This window comes from Phascolarctos cinereus, unplaced genomic scaffold (genome assembly GCF_003287225.1).
Source record: "Phascolarctos cinereus isolate Bilbo 61053 unplaced genomic scaffold, phaCin_HiC Scaffold_4;HRSCAF=312, whole genome shotgun sequence".
Classification (NCBI taxonomy): domain Eukaryota; kingdom Metazoa; phylum Chordata; class Mammalia; order Diprotodontia; family Phascolarctidae; genus Phascolarctos; species Phascolarctos cinereus.
Window position 1 is genome coordinate 695,422,456 of NW_027555847.1, and position 15,487 is coordinate 695,437,942.

A 15,487-nucleotide genomic window follows, 5' to 3' on the forward strand; every position below is an offset into this window, starting at 1 on the left:
CATTTTTAAAAAATATTTATTTTTGTTGAATAAAATCATGTTCAACATCCAGATACTGACAGGAAGATGCAACTTGTCAATTACTGCACATTTTAAGGAAGACGCCGGCTGAATTCTCCACTGTCTCTTCCCTTCACACAACTTTGTTTCTCCAGTCATTAAGCTGTCTCCAATAAAACTCTAGCCTTTCCTTTGGAGTTTACTGTCAAAATACTATTGTCCTCTTTTAATGCTTTAAAGATTTCTGGGCACGGCGTAACCTCCAATGGCTGACCCCAGTATGTGTCTACTGAATTCCTTTATTTTGGTCTCAGCACTGAAAGTGTGCCTCATTCCTAGCATGAAGCTCAATGCAATATCAAGGCATGCAAACTAGAAAATTTCCTTATTTTAAAATAAACTAGAATCTGAGAAATGAGTATTTATTTAATGCATACTTCAGTTTTAGATCCAAAATTAGTCAGGCATGATGAATAATTACATAGTTAAACTTCCTATTATAATACATGAGAGGCAGCATGGTGTAGTGGGTAGAAAGCTGGCCTTAAAGCCAGGAAGACCTGGATTCAAGTCCTACCTCCAATACATACTGGCTCTGAGCAAGTCACTTGACCAGTCAATGTTTCAGGCACCTTGCTAAGACTGTAAGGTACAAATAAGGTGCCAACCTGTATTGGTAGAGGAAGTTTCCTCACCTGGAAGCTCTCTATACCAATGAAATGACAGGTCCAGTCCTTTTCCTGTCGAAGACATACATACATGTGTGTGGACACATATGTATACATGTGCATGCATGTATTTATACATACTTATGTATACACACATATGCTGATTTTATAATGCCTTATTTTAGCCTTTGCAGCTCACTGAATTTAAAAGGAGACACTGGAGTAATATTCCAAACGCTCCTAGAAATTAAGACCAAACACCATTCATTAAAACTTGAAGCAATCATAAATACAAAATGGAGGTCCAACAACTTAGTCTATCACACCCACCTCTAACCCTCTGAATGAACCACCCAATTTTGCCAGGGCCGGGTTCTAAGTCTGGTTTTCTGGCTGATGGCAGTAAATTTCTATTTTCTGATTATCTTCTCTGAAGAAGAAATGCCTTGGCATTTTAAGGTTTTCGTTCATCAAAAATTGAAATTTTTGTCTACATCTGAGATATCAAACTGCAAAGCCATCCAGTGCTGTACAAACCAGATTAAAATGTAAATGAAAAATGATCAACAAAATAAAAATACAATACCACACAGATAAACGTTAATTTGTGATTTTCTAAGTCTGTATGCATCTGGCAGGGATCCATTTCTATTTGAGTTTGACACTACGGGTCTACACAATACCAGACATCCATATTTAGAATCACCTAGCTGGCTCATCGTTTTTCACATTTCTCATAACGCAGACAAAGTTTACATTTTAAAATGTATACAAGACTATCAACTAGCTTAAATAACAAAGAAAGCTACCTCTCTGGCCACATGGCAAGAACCTGTCAAGTCATAAAACTGAATTCCTGGAATCTTCAAGACCCTGAAACAATTACATTTGCCAAAGTGGAGATCTAAAACATGCACTGTTCATATAATTAAATTCTGCACACCTTGATATTCTCTTTGATTCTAATTTGACAAGTATCTTTCCCTTCCTATTCTAGAGAGCTGTTTAAGAGACCATGAGGTGCAGGTAGAAAGTCACTGCAATGAGGCAGTGAATGGATTCCAGCAGACACTGCAATTTACTTATCACTCTGAACCCAGCAGAGGCATTTTTCATTCAGCCACTGCAATCCCACCAACACTGAGTGGGACTGGTTTCACTGTGATTTCCTAGGGATGAATTAGGACTGATAATTTTAGAAATTCAATATTAAAGGATCAGAAACGGCAACTTTCTAGGGGGAACTCAGCCATAACAAAATCTGGAATTTCAACTGTATTACCATTCTGCATTTGTTGTTTTAGCACGTCAGGCAAGACATGAAAAAGAAATCCTAATTTAAATAGGATAATTTTCCATCAAATGGCAGCACAGAATTATTTCTTCCAGTTTTAAAGGGTCAAAGTCAGGGTAATGACTGCACCTCCCAGGGTCCACCTCTCAGCCCACTACTGTGGAATGCTCTTTGCTGACAACCTTTTGGGTACAGTGTTACCATAATCTTATTTAGCACATAAGACTGTTCAAGCTGGATCACAAATCTGGAGCTTCAAGTGGCATCAATAAAAATGTGCCAACTTCACTGTTAACTACAATTGTAGAGACAGTCTGGCACTTGGATAATCTCAAGGCTCTGCTGTTTCATCCACACATGTATTTCCTCTGCTGAAACAGATCGCAACCAAGTTGCAGTGGCCAAAAGCATTCATGGCGGGGGCAGAAATGGGGGAAGGGTGCCAGGCCAGCCCCTGTACTCAGAGGGGCTGGTCTGCAAGTGACAAGCTTGGTGCCTGGGACCTGGGCTTTGGAATCTGGACTCCACTTAACACCGCCTTCAAAAAGCCTAGGGCCATCTACATGCCACAAGGAGGCACTGCAGTAGGACTTTAGGAATTTAGTACAAAAACCAAAACTTCCTAAACTTTAAGAAAGTGTATACATTCCAGATGGCTACTTTTAAAGGTTATGATCCAGAACATTAAAACAGCATGACGATGAATGTAATTTAAACAAAAACTCCATATGGAAGAGGATCACAATTTTCAATGGATAGGGGAGAAATGTTCATTCAAAGCTAAAAAGACGAATGGATGAATTAGCTGGTTTTACATTAAGGATCACCAATCAACAGCTTCATACGGGTTAGTTCTAAATAAATACAAACAGAATGACTGAAAATCAATTTAAAATACTAAATCTATGTGGGAATTAGACCTTTATTCAGAATTAATCTGAAAGGAAAAAATATAATTAGGATGCTTCCATGGCACAAATGTATATCTACCAGTGGTAAAATATTTTAATATACATTTTGTTATAAAAATATACAAAAGACTACTTTGTACCTTTCCTTCGCTCAAGATAAACTTTGGTTGAGTAACATCAGACAAAAGCTGGTCATTACAGTCCAATCATATCCACAATAGCTTCTAATTCCACACTTGGCAAGAAGGCTCAGCCCCACAACACAACTTTCACAGCGTGCAGTCACCATCAAGAGTTTACGCAAGAAGAAAAGGACAAAATTCTTTACCAGTTTTTCAGCAATGGAACAAACTATTTGTTGGATGCAACTTTATCCCATTTTTCCTCAATTAAAACACTGAAGAATAAATAGGGAAAAGCTTGGTTTCTCAGTAATATCACCGCTATTGTAAGATCAAACATTTTGTCATATTTAAAACTGGCAAAAACTGAACACTACCAGTGCTAATCATTTTGGAATTGCTCATTAATTATAGTTGGATTTTTTTTTAAATGGCTTAATTTCAGCTGTTCCAAAATTATATAAACTAGTTACCTTTAGTGAGGGAGTGCTGGATATTTGTCAGATGAACAGAAATAAAGACTATTATGACAACTTCAATCATAAGAAGTAAACCTCCCTCCACCTCTGCCTAAAAAGCAACAATTATTTTTTTAGAATAAACATTAACATAAAACATAACAAATGACTTACATTTGATCATCATGAAAACAGTCAAAAGAAATTTAAATCTCTAAGACTGATAAGCTTTACAAAACATCCTACACGAGGCCACAATCTAAATGACAGAATTATTTGGCTGTATTATACAAGGCAATGGGGAGGGGGGAAAACAACATGTTTCTATTATAAATTCTACTTCAGTGAAATTTAATAACATGATAATTCACCATCATGCTGACAGCACATGGTTACAGCAGATGAATTATGCCATGTCATCTTTATTACACTGTGACGAGAGTAGTTTAAATGAAAAAGGAGCAAATTTGGTGCCTGCACCAATGTAGAACTTGTTCTGAAATTCCACCCTGCAGAGAAAAAGAAACGACACATTAATTCAAGAAGACAACCTCTAATCAGGTGGCAGGCAAGGAAGTATGTAGCAAAGCCACAACTTTTAAAACACGACACATCAGAATATAAAGGAATATAAAGGAAAATAACCCTTAAAGCATCAGAATTCAGAATGATTCTAGGGGTGGTGAGGAGCCAGTCACACTCTCATTAACACAGGACTGGTGGTACCCAAAGACATTGCTCCAGCCTGCTCAGTGCTTCAGCTAGGGAGAAGAGAGTTTCACTGGCCAGGCGCTTTGGGGAGAGAATATTTGGAAAACAATAGCAATGTGTAAAAAAAAAACTATAAAATGTTTTTTAAAACATAATAGCTGCTATGTGGAAAGATTTCATTCTACATATGTGTGTATGTGTACGTATATGTGTGTATTTACATATTTATGTGTCTGTATGTGTGTATACAAATTACTACCAGTCTGCCTAATACAGAATAGAAACTACTAGCGTTTTAGTAAAAGAGCATAGTAGTGTTTACATATTTATAATACCTACCACACTGCTGAGTGCTAATTGGACATTGGGTTTAAATACCCCCTAAATGTACACAGTGTCATTTAATACTCTCAAAAAAGCCCTGTACACATGACTTTACGGCAAATCTACCTGCTAGCCATGGTCATCTCATCTAGCACCTAACCTATGTGCTTAGAGGCCCTTAAAAATGCTTGCTGAAGGGGCAGCTAGGTGGCACAGTGGGTAGAGCACCGGCCCTGGATTCGGGAGGGCTGAGTTCAAATCCGGCCTCAGACACTTAACACTTACTAGCTGTGTGACCCTGGGCAAGTCACTTAACCCCGCTGCCTAACCAAAAAAAAAAATGCTTGCTGAATGAAGGGCTAAAAGCTGAAGCAGGGGCGAAAGCATTCCAACAATGTTTACATTTATACTACATCATTTTTCAAAAGAGAATAACTAGTTTTCCTTTTAGTTTAATTCCAAGTTGTGAACCTCGAGTTTAACCATAAAAACCAACTTAAGTCATCTGACTTAGGTTTGAATAAAATATATATTATGAAAAAAAAACACTAAAAGGTGACTAGCATCACTATTATTTTCTGATTCTTTGATCAGATACACCTAAAAATTCTAATGAAAAAAAAAAAAACAACCAAACCTAATAGAAAAACTCACCAATGCAGCCGTATAGCATGAAGAAATGCAGAAAGGCCTTCCATGACCAAGAGAATGAAGACTGTTAAGACAGCAAAGAATGCTACCAACGGAATCAGCAGCAACACTCCGTAAGTTTTGTCCACCCGGAGTCCTACACGCATTATCATTGCCCACAGGACCTCCGATAACTCTAAAAAAAAGAAATGATTTTTCACAATTAACTCGGGTTTTGATCACTGAGATGGCTTGTAGACTTGAGTTTCCTGGAAAGAATCAGTCAGCCATGGAGATAAATGTACCAATAAGAAGTTCCCAAGCAATAAAAAATGTATTCAGCCTCCTTCACCTTCTGACTGGGACAGATCTTCTTTGAAGAGCAGTTGTTTCTGAAGATCCAGTAAAAGTTAAACACAACAGGGGAAATGCCAGTCAAAGGATAAGATGCCTGCGGAAGACTTACGTGCATGAGCCAAACTGAGCGCCCAGAGCCTCAGGTATGATGCAGTGTTAGAGATGCAGCCCAGACAATATTCAATCGCATGGATTGCTTGAGCCATGAAGAGCTCTCCAAAATTAAACTAGAAGAGACGATGCATATAGAGACATGAGGTTAATTCATCAAAGTCCACCAAAGTACTACTCACTCATTTCACATGCCAAGAATTTTTGCCGGTGCTTCTTAATATGGGGTTCCTGAACTTTTTTTCTTAATATTTTGATAACTGTATTTCTTTGTCATCCTATATATTTTATTTGATGCATTTTAAAACATTATTCTGAGAAGGCTTCTCCAAGCTGCCAAAGGTATATATAATACAAACAGGCTAAAAAACCCCTAGATTTATGCTATTTTCAAAATTAAATTGAAAATATTTAACTTTTCCCCCCCAATAAATAGTAAAAGAGAGTCCTTACTCAATAAATTAGCAAATTTAAAAATAAATTTCAGGGTAATTGTTAAAGGAATTCTTTGAAATGACTTTACCAATTACTAAATAACATCATATTTCTGAGAAAATCCGAGGCCAATACATCTTCTGAAAACAGTGTTCATGGCTTAATCAAGGAGCCCCTTTAATACTAAAACCAGCAACATTCAAGAACATGTACAGATCCCAACCCCTCTAGACCCCAATAGGTGATCTGCATTAGGTACTAGACTTGAAAAGACCCATCACGTACTGGCCCAGCCGCTCACACTGAGCCTCCTCTCTTTCTCTAGATGACAGGCAGAAGAGCCCGTGGCCCAAGCCATGATTAAAGCTTTTCTAGGTGTACAGGACCCAGTGAGATGGGTTTGAGAGTACAGAGGATCCTCATCCCCTCCGAAAAAAAAATGCATAGCACTTAACTAGAGGTTCATTATAATAAACAGGAAAGAAACTTTTTAAAAATAATAAAAATTCTAAAATTCTTAGGACACTGATTTGACTACCATAACATTATTAAGAGAGTATTAAAGAATACACTTTCTTCTATAGAGTACCAAACAGTTACTTTTGTCAACATCATCATTGTTAATCTTACACAGTTATAAAAGCAAATTATGCACACTAGCTAAAAAAGATTACCTCCTCTTCTTCTTTACGTCCGTCACCTTCCAAGTGGCTAATTCCCTCCTCCACATTTTGAGACCCCAGCAAACAAACATCTTCCTCACTGTCTTTACGAACCAGTGTGTAACCACTCTAACAAAAAAAAAGAAAAAAGTCCAGTTTAAGTATCATTATAATCCTAAGAACAAGGGAAAAGTTACGTTCCCTTTGAAGGATCAATTTGGCACTTGGTAGATTAAAAAGAGTCATTAAAAATTATGAAAAGAAAACGGAGAGACAAGAATAAAAATAAACATCACAAAATCTCAGAATCAGAAGGCAACAATACAGCAAAGGAGACTGAGATAGTGACCAGACAGATACAACAAACCCAAGGCCAATCTCCTGAAAACCTGGGGAGGAAAGCATTTCCAAGAGGAGGGAGGATTAAGAGTCTTAACACCCCAGAAATGTCAACAAGGATAAGGATTTTAAAAAAGGGTAATGGATTTGTCAATATCCTTTTGGTGTAGAAAGAAATATAAAAATGCTGATACAGTGAAAGAGAACACCCTTTAAATCAGTTAGTACTGATTAATTTAGTTTTAGTCTGATTGCAGGATCCAACTTGCTTCTTTTGGAAAAGTTAGCCTTGATGGCTAAGCCAAACTCAAAGAGATATTCTCTTCAGTCTAGGTTACCTACAGATTTAGGGACTAGATAGATGGATAAGACTTTATCATTTAGGAGCAGATAATTTAGAGTAAGACCTGTATCTTTCTAGGAATAAAATAATCCTAGCATTATAAGGCTCTTTTCAGAGGCTCAGTTTCCCTTTTCAGCAGCTGGACCAAGGTGGGTTGACTAAAGGGTAAGTTCCTCTTTCCAGTCTCAGTAGATAAACTCCCTGTCTTCCTGAGCTAGAGGATAAGTCTAAATTAAGTAGGGTAATCTTCTAATGTTGAGTTTCCCTTTCGACAGCTGGAAGGGAGAGGAGGCAGGTGCAGTGTGTGATTGCTACTACAAATCACAAGTTCCTCTTTCTTCCCCTTAAAGAAAGATTTCTGCTAACAAAATGTTTCAGGTGCAGGGCAGAGATTCCTAAGGCAATCCCACTTTTGCAGACACAGGATGAATTTGGGTTAAGGAAGCCTGGGAGAAGCAAACTAATCAGATGGACCTGCCTTGTCTAACTGAATTATGTTCAAAACAAGTTTCCTAAAGTTGCTGTAATTTTTTTTATTTCTCTTCTCCGTTATAAAAATAAGTGCTGTAAATCACTCCTTTGTCACTAATTAGTGACGGATGAGCTGACCTGACTTAACTGTAACATGGCAACCATTACCATTAAATCATTACTTATTCAGAAACTGTACTTCAGATTTGTTTTCTGCTTCAGATAAAATCTTAACAACAGAGAAAACATAGGATGGGAATTTAAGGCAAACACTGTAGGGTCAAAATGTGAGAAAAAGTGGTAAAGATTTCAGTTGACTGAACCTTTTGTGCAGTGAACATTCCACCATGACCCCACCCTTGAAAACCATAACAACAACAGGGAACAAATCCCAGCAGTTAGTTGTGAAGGGCAAAAAGAATTGAACAGTGACAGTAACACTATACTTGTATTTCTTTCAGCACCAAGTAATAACATAAGCACATAGTCATAGAATCAGGCTAGTCTCTCTAGTAGGAGAAGGAGAAAGGTGAAAATGATGGGATGCCACCTCCCTAATCTCCAAGTTATCTGGAATTAATTATACCCTGAAAGAACAGAAAAGCTTCAAAGGGAAAAAACGAAGATGCAAGTACTAAGGGAGAAGAAGGTGAGCCAGGGAAGGAGGACCACTGCATCCTCAGGGTGGGGCTGGACCCTGAAGGGCTGCTCAATCCAAAATCACAAAACCATGTGACTAGGTTAGTTACAAAATGTATGTCTCACTATCTCCACTGATTAGTACCCTCAAGGATTTTAGCCACAACAGGAGAAGAGATATGAGACAACAGCTAGGGATTTCTGCAGATGGGACATGTTTGTAGGCAGGAGGGAAGCAGCCAGTAGACATGGAGAAAGTGGAGATATGGGACAGAGTGGGCTGACAGAGGTAGCAAATCTGCTAGAGCAGACGGATGATCCCCTGTGCATGTGTGAGGCTTTGCCTTAGCAAGAAGGGTCACCTCTTCCTGTGAGACAAGGGTGAAGGAGGAGAGAGTGGCAGAAGGCATGTGGGTGATGGGACAAAAGGTGGATAGTGTGGAATGGCCTAGGCAAGCTTGTCAGCTGAGAGGGCTGGGGGAAGGGGGACCATGGGAAGTCTGAGGAGTGATGGAATGATCTGGAGTCATTACATGGTGAGTGGGACAGTGAATCAATCAGAGGCAACACTGGCAATCCTGCTAACTACTACTCACTTCTGGTAGTGCAATTAACTGCCATGGGGACAAATGACCCTGCTAGAACTCATCCAGAAAGCATCTGTCAGGACTGTGAAATCTTTGGCCAGAAACTGAAAACCTCCGGGGCACAAGAGGCATTTCCTCGCTGCTATACACTGATCCCAGCCCTGCTACTTATTACCTTTATAAAAGTGCACAAACCTCCATTCCCTCATCTGGACCAGCTGGTTGCTAAGACTGTCCGACTCCAAAGCTAAAACACGTAGGACCTCCTAATTTCAAAGATCAATGTAGCTCTGTTGGGTCTTTCCTGACTCGGCTGAGGTTCTTGGCCCTGCTGACCAGCCCACCCCTCCTGCATGCTGTCTCCTCTGGCTTCAGAAGCACGATGCTCCCTGGTTCTCCTCTTAACCTCCAACCATCCCAATCCCTTCAAAGTGATGCTACCCAGGACTCTGCTTTTACCTCATTCTCTTGTTTCATCTTTTTCCTTGGACGCCACGACCACGCTAATCTTCCACTACCGCCTCTATGCAGATGACTTCCAAGTCTATCTCACAGGTACAGCACTAAGTGCCTTCTGAGCTCAACCCATATCCCCAAGCTCCTTCAGAACATCCCCACTTGGATAATTCATCAAAACCCTAAGCAATAAAACTGACTGGAAGCCAGCAGGCACCATATGCAGTGATAAAATCTAACAGCCACATACCTTGTGTATTCCAAATAATCGACGTCCATTGTGTACCCAAAGCAGATAAAGAGGTTTTCCCAAGAATAGTACAGGAACAGAAACTGCTGCCACAACTAATAAAAACCTCTGGACGTGACTCTATCAAGGCAAGAGGTAAAGTGAAGGAAAAAAAAAATCAAAGCAAGGCTAGAACGGGCTAAAAAAATTAATGTTTTGCAAAACTGTGAGTAAAATAGCCACTTTCCTCCTTTAATCTGTTCACTTAAAATAGTAACTTATAGTGCATTCACTTATTCAACTAGAACATTCAAGAAGAGCAATATATTGCAAAATATATTCAAATGAGCTAGCTTTTTCTTTTCCAAAATTCATAATATTTATTATTTAGATACAACCACCTGGTCTAATGAACTAACTCTCTTCCTGCTTTGTTATAGAGACTTGGACTTAAGAATGATTGTACATCTCAAGCTTCTTCCTCTTTAATACAGAATCAGACCAGTCCAAGGAAAATGTAACCAAGATGAAATACCATGCTGCAATGGGCTTGGGAAAAATGTAATTCTAATTAAAATCAGACCGTGAAACAGTAATTTCTGGCAACAGGTAGGGTAAAGAGGAAGAATTACATCATCAATAAAAATTTTTTTTAAAATAACTTCTTAAGAATGTACAGAAAAGGTTTAGTGTGAAAATCTGTGTGGTACAGGAAACACTTATGTATCATTGACTCAGACCTTAAAAAAAATATAATCATTACATTTAGAAGATGTCAAATAATAATATATTAATTGAATTTTACATCTATACAGTTAAGAAAATGAAAAACTTTTCAAGGCTAAAAGAAAACCATAAGGACAAGAAGCTGGATTCTCAGATGCTAAAACAATATTACTCCACTACTTCAAGGATCTGTGATTTCATCAGGTTAGGTAATGCCCTCCCCTGATGCAGAAAGCAAATCATTAGCAGATGGTCTTCATGAATTGCTGTGATCAAGAAATGTGTCCCAAAAAATAAAATTTTAAATAAAAAAATTTAAAAATTATAAAAAATTTTTAAAAAATTTTTTTTAAACTATAGAAAAAAAAAAGAAATGTGTCCCTCTGGGTAACTGGGTACTGAGTCTCTCCACATTAGCCAACCTGGGTTTGTCTACAGATCATAAACACACAATTTGTCAGGCTCAGGCTTGAAGCCTTCCCATCCCAAAGGCAGCTAAGCTAGCAAAGCTTATGCTCTGCTGGCAAAGCCTTAGAGAATCCAGGGCCACTCCAATGCAGGTTAAGAGGCATTAGAGTATGATACAGATAAAATACTGGAAAAAAAACTCAAGAAAAAATATTCGTGCTTATTAACTTCAATGATCAGTTCCCTTTTTAAAAACTCAAAGAATTAAAGCTAGTGATTCTGCTCAACAGTATCTTACGGTGACTGGTATTTTTAAAGCTCTCCAATGATTCTCATTGTCTGGGTTCCACCAGTGCACAGTATTTCTTAAATGTCACACTGCAGCATTACAACCCCCACATGCCTGTCTTCTCAGGCCTCACGCAGCATTCTGTTCCTCTCTTATGCTCTTACCACATTCTATTCTGAATTAAATCTATATACCTGTGCGTGTAGCTTATCTACTGCTGCACTGTACCGTTTTCCCCCTTCTCCACCTAGACAATAAACTCTATGAAGAGAAGGGCCATGTCTTAATTATCTATGTCTGTCTCTGTTGGTACCCAAAATGGCACTTCATACAAAAAGAGGTTTTATCTTTCTCTGGAACCACATCTGAGTGCGAAACCTCTGCTGGTTCCACTTTCAACGTGTGCAGTTTGTTAGTTCAGTCTGTGGTTATACATAAAACACTGGTGCGACTGTCTGAGGAGGAGAAAAGCAATTTCTGTGACGGCCAAAAGTACTCAAAGAATGGTTTCCCACCTGTCCTTGATAAAGTCCACTTGCTGCCCCACCAGATGGGAATAAAAACATGTTGATAAATTCAATTAAAATGCTGGGTGCGAGCTTAGAATTTGCTGCTGAATAAGTGAGCCACTTGTAGACAATCATGAATATCAGGTATCCAAAGATGCAGAGCATGAACAGGAGTTCCGGGAGGCAGACCAAGTAAATATTGAACTTCTTCTTGAAATGCCTAAAAAAAAGGAGCCTCCAATTACCAATAAGAACAACTAAAGACGAGATAGAATTACAAGACAACAGAGAGAAAATCAAGTCCGTGTCTTTTAAATTCTTTGTAGCTGGAGAGGAAAAAAAAAACTCAACACATTCGGTTAATGTCACATGTCTCAGACAGTGATGCCAATGCTCTAAGTACAACCACAAACTGAACTAACAAGCTATTCGTGCTGAGAGCGGAACCAGTGGAGGTCTCACTATCAGATACGATTCAAGAGGAAGATAAATCCTCGCATGTTAAGTAAGAATAATGGACCAGGGGATATAGAGCAGAGATAGCAAACTCCCAGTCAGCAAGCTGCCAGCCAACCAGATCAAAATACAATTGGGAAATACTTAACAAAATAAGTAAAAATTCAATACCACACAGACAACATCGTTTTATAAGTCAACATGCCACCCATCAGGCTCCATTTCTATTTGAATTTGATACCCATGATAAAGAGCTATTTCATCAAGTTACCTTGCTTGGCATGTGAATTTCTTGAAAACCAACAAAACTATTTTTAAAATTACTTCCTTTAAAAAGAACAAGCAAACTATAAGACAATCATCTTATCTTTGAAGTCATTCCTAAGGAAAGCACAGAATGCTTACAATACACCTGGCCGCCTTTTGTCCAATACACCCCTTGAGAAGCAAAGACAAGTCACAGACAACAACTTCCAAATGCATCTTTTACATTTTATACTTACAAGTGATTAAAGATTCCAAGAACAACTCCAAAAGTCATGTGGGTAACTCCGAAAATCACAGACATTTTCATTTTGAAAGAGTTTAAAAAACTGAGACGATTTGTAGCCAAGTTCCAAATCTGAAACCAAGATAAAAACAAACACTCAATTCTTTTCCCTGCCAAGAGCAGACAAATGAAACCAAAGTGGGGGAAACAAAAAAACCCCACATAACTTTGTAGCTGAAAAGTTCAGGGTTTACACCTTAATTCCTTCACTCTTTTCCTTGAAAAAGGTTACAGATTTGGGGGGCAGCTAGGTGGCACAGTGGATAGAGCACTGGCCCTGGATTCAGGAGGACCTGAGCTCAAATCCGGCCTCAGACCCTTAACACTTACTAGCTGTGTGACCATGGACAAGTCACTTAACCCCATTGCCCAGCAAAAAAAAAAAAAAGAAAGAAAAAGGTTACAGATCATTAATCACGCTGGCTCCTAAAATGCTATGATGAGGAGCATGCTAATATCTTAATAGGAGAATGAAGGAAAAAGTATTTTCAAGCTTCATCATTATAGTCACAATTTTTGCTAAAACACTGTATTATATATATATATATATTATTATTATATATATATATATATATATATAAAATATATATATATTATTATATATATATATATATTTTATATATATATATATATATATATATATATATATATATTATATATATATACAGAATGTTGAAGAGGTAAGGCTGAGTAAACCCATTATCATATGAGTGATGAGCTTAGAAACTGAGACTGGGTATTTTCTCCCTCAGTTAGTCTACGTGCACCCATATCCTTCCTAACTATTTTGATTTGTTTCCCTCCTTTTAAAGTGTAAACTCATTCCTCAGCTGCTAAAAGTCTTAAATCCCTAGGAAAAGACTGAATGACAATAGAATGAGCCTTTATACACAGTCGGTACTGAATAAATGCTTAACTAAATGAGTCTAATTTCTACTAGGAAGCCATGCCATTAAAAGATTCAGTTCTCCATAAGGAAAAAAACAAAACTTTGAGGCATTTTATACCTACCCATTAAATAACATTTTCAAAGTTCTCCTACCTAAAATGACTACCTAAATAAGCATTATGTTCATCTCTAATGTCTCTTCCAGCTCTGAAATTCTAGGATTTCTTTCAAGGTCGGGGATAGAAGGTAATTCACATCTACAGAAGAACAAATGGTTAAAAAAAACAACAACATATATTTTGCTGTTGCCAATCTGAAAGTATGTTGTTTTCTGACCATTAAGTGAGAAAAAAACCTGACCTCATAGAGCTGGTTTTCTCTTCTAAACCATCCCCTAGGCTCAAAAATTTCATATGCTACAGTATTCCATGGCACTTAAATGGAAAGCTTAGTGATTCACAGCTTCATCCATAAATCCGCTTGACTCACTAGTATAAGGAGCGCCAAATCTTAGTAAAATGAGGCAGACAGAACAGTTTTCTTTCCCCAAAAAATAATTATTTTCCCCACCTTATAAGAAATTCTTAAAATTTAACAGAAAATAGTATTAACATTGCAAGTTGGTGGCCATTCCATGGGATAATACAATACAAAAAAGAGGGGGGGAAAGGCACTAACCGGATCTATGCCAAAAGGATAAGCACCTTGGAACACACCAGGAGTATCTGGATCCAACTGAAGAAACCCACTGGCCTTGATATCATTGTCACTGCAGCAAAACAAACACAGCAATAAAGCTTAAAACAAAAAAACAAAACCAAAATAAACCCAGAGGCAGAGGGCCTCATCACCTTCCTTCCCGTAAGGAAGACAGCTGTCTTCAGGCCTCAGAAGCAAGCTGGAATGGGAAGATGCAGATAAATTTAGGCAAAGGAAATCTGACTTTGGAAATGGGGGGGGGTCAACAGAGACGAAGGGGGGAAGGGTGGAGAAAAGGAAGAGGGGGCTCCCTGAGCAGGCTCGGGGACGGTATTTCACATTGCACAGGTCCCTGTAAGGAGGGTCCAAGTTGTCTAGGTCTGATGCGCTACCTTCTATGAACCACACATCAGGTGGGGAATACAAGTCTGCCAACAGCTTGCATTCTGAAATGTCTGAATTAGGCTGCAGCCCCAGGGAAAGGAACAAGGATGTTTTGAGGGAGGTAACTGAAATAGGCAGCCTGCAGGTTTCTCAAAATTTAACAGCCATTTGATAATAAAACCAAGGCACTTACTCCCAGAGAACCGAAGTATTGGTGTCATCTTGTGTAGATCTAAACATCGCTGACACGTTCCATCCGGAGCCAAACAGGTTAACTGATTTTGAAAAACAATCATTATAGATGAGGCCTGTGTATACTGAGAACAATCCCATCAGCAAAATGACATAGCGACCATCAAAGAACATCTTCATGATCTGTGAACAGGTAAAACTTAGCTGTAAATTGTATAAAGGCAAAATTATTATTATTGTGATTCTTATGAATCCTACTTTTCTCATCTTTTTGAACTTGAATAGCACTCAGATAGAAGTGGTGCCACTATTAATCTTTTCTATTGAATGCTGTTCAGACAATTGCCCAGTGGATAAAAACCCTGCTTTTTCTCCTTGAATTCATGGAAGCTGATTGTCTATGGGCCCAGCGAAAGCACACTCAGTACAACTCCAGATGCCTGTTCCCACGTGCTTTTTATTTGCTTTTTTAGGTTCCTAAACTTTGAGAGCTTTTCAATAAACGAAACCTGGTGATTATGAGTCTGTTTGATGAAATAGCCAAAATGTTGCTTTCAAATTTTTATGGATCACTGTTCTAAGTAATTGTGCTGATAGTTTTTTCTGCAGGATATTTTGAGATCTATCTCTGCAGTATG

The 15,487-nt window shown here is 38.3% G+C and overlaps 1 protein-coding gene across 1 annotated transcript in view; it reads right to left on the bottom strand.

Annotated features, from left to right (window-relative positions):
- Positions 1-15,487, bottom strand: part of ATP6V0A2 (ATPase H+ transporting V0 subunit a2) — an 82,829-nt gene continuing 67,342 nt past the window's right edge. The window contains exons 33-41 of the mRNA XM_078151835.1: positions 14,851-15,032; positions 14,253-14,343; positions 12,639-12,757; positions 11,686-11,899; positions 9,769-9,888; positions 6,696-6,812; positions 5,585-5,702; positions 5,143-5,314; positions 1-3,962 (exon numbers count right to left, since the gene is read on the bottom strand). Of these exons, the coding sequence (XP_078007961.1) occupies positions 3,860-3,962; positions 5,143-5,314; positions 5,585-5,702; positions 6,696-6,812; positions 9,769-9,888; positions 11,686-11,899; positions 12,639-12,757; positions 14,253-14,343; positions 14,851-15,032 (1,236 nt within the window). The 3' untranslated portion in view covers positions 1-3,859. The remainder of the gene's footprint in view (positions 3,963-5,142; positions 5,315-5,584; positions 5,703-6,695; positions 6,813-9,768; positions 9,889-11,685; positions 11,900-12,638; positions 12,758-14,252; positions 14,344-14,850; positions 15,033-15,487) is intronic.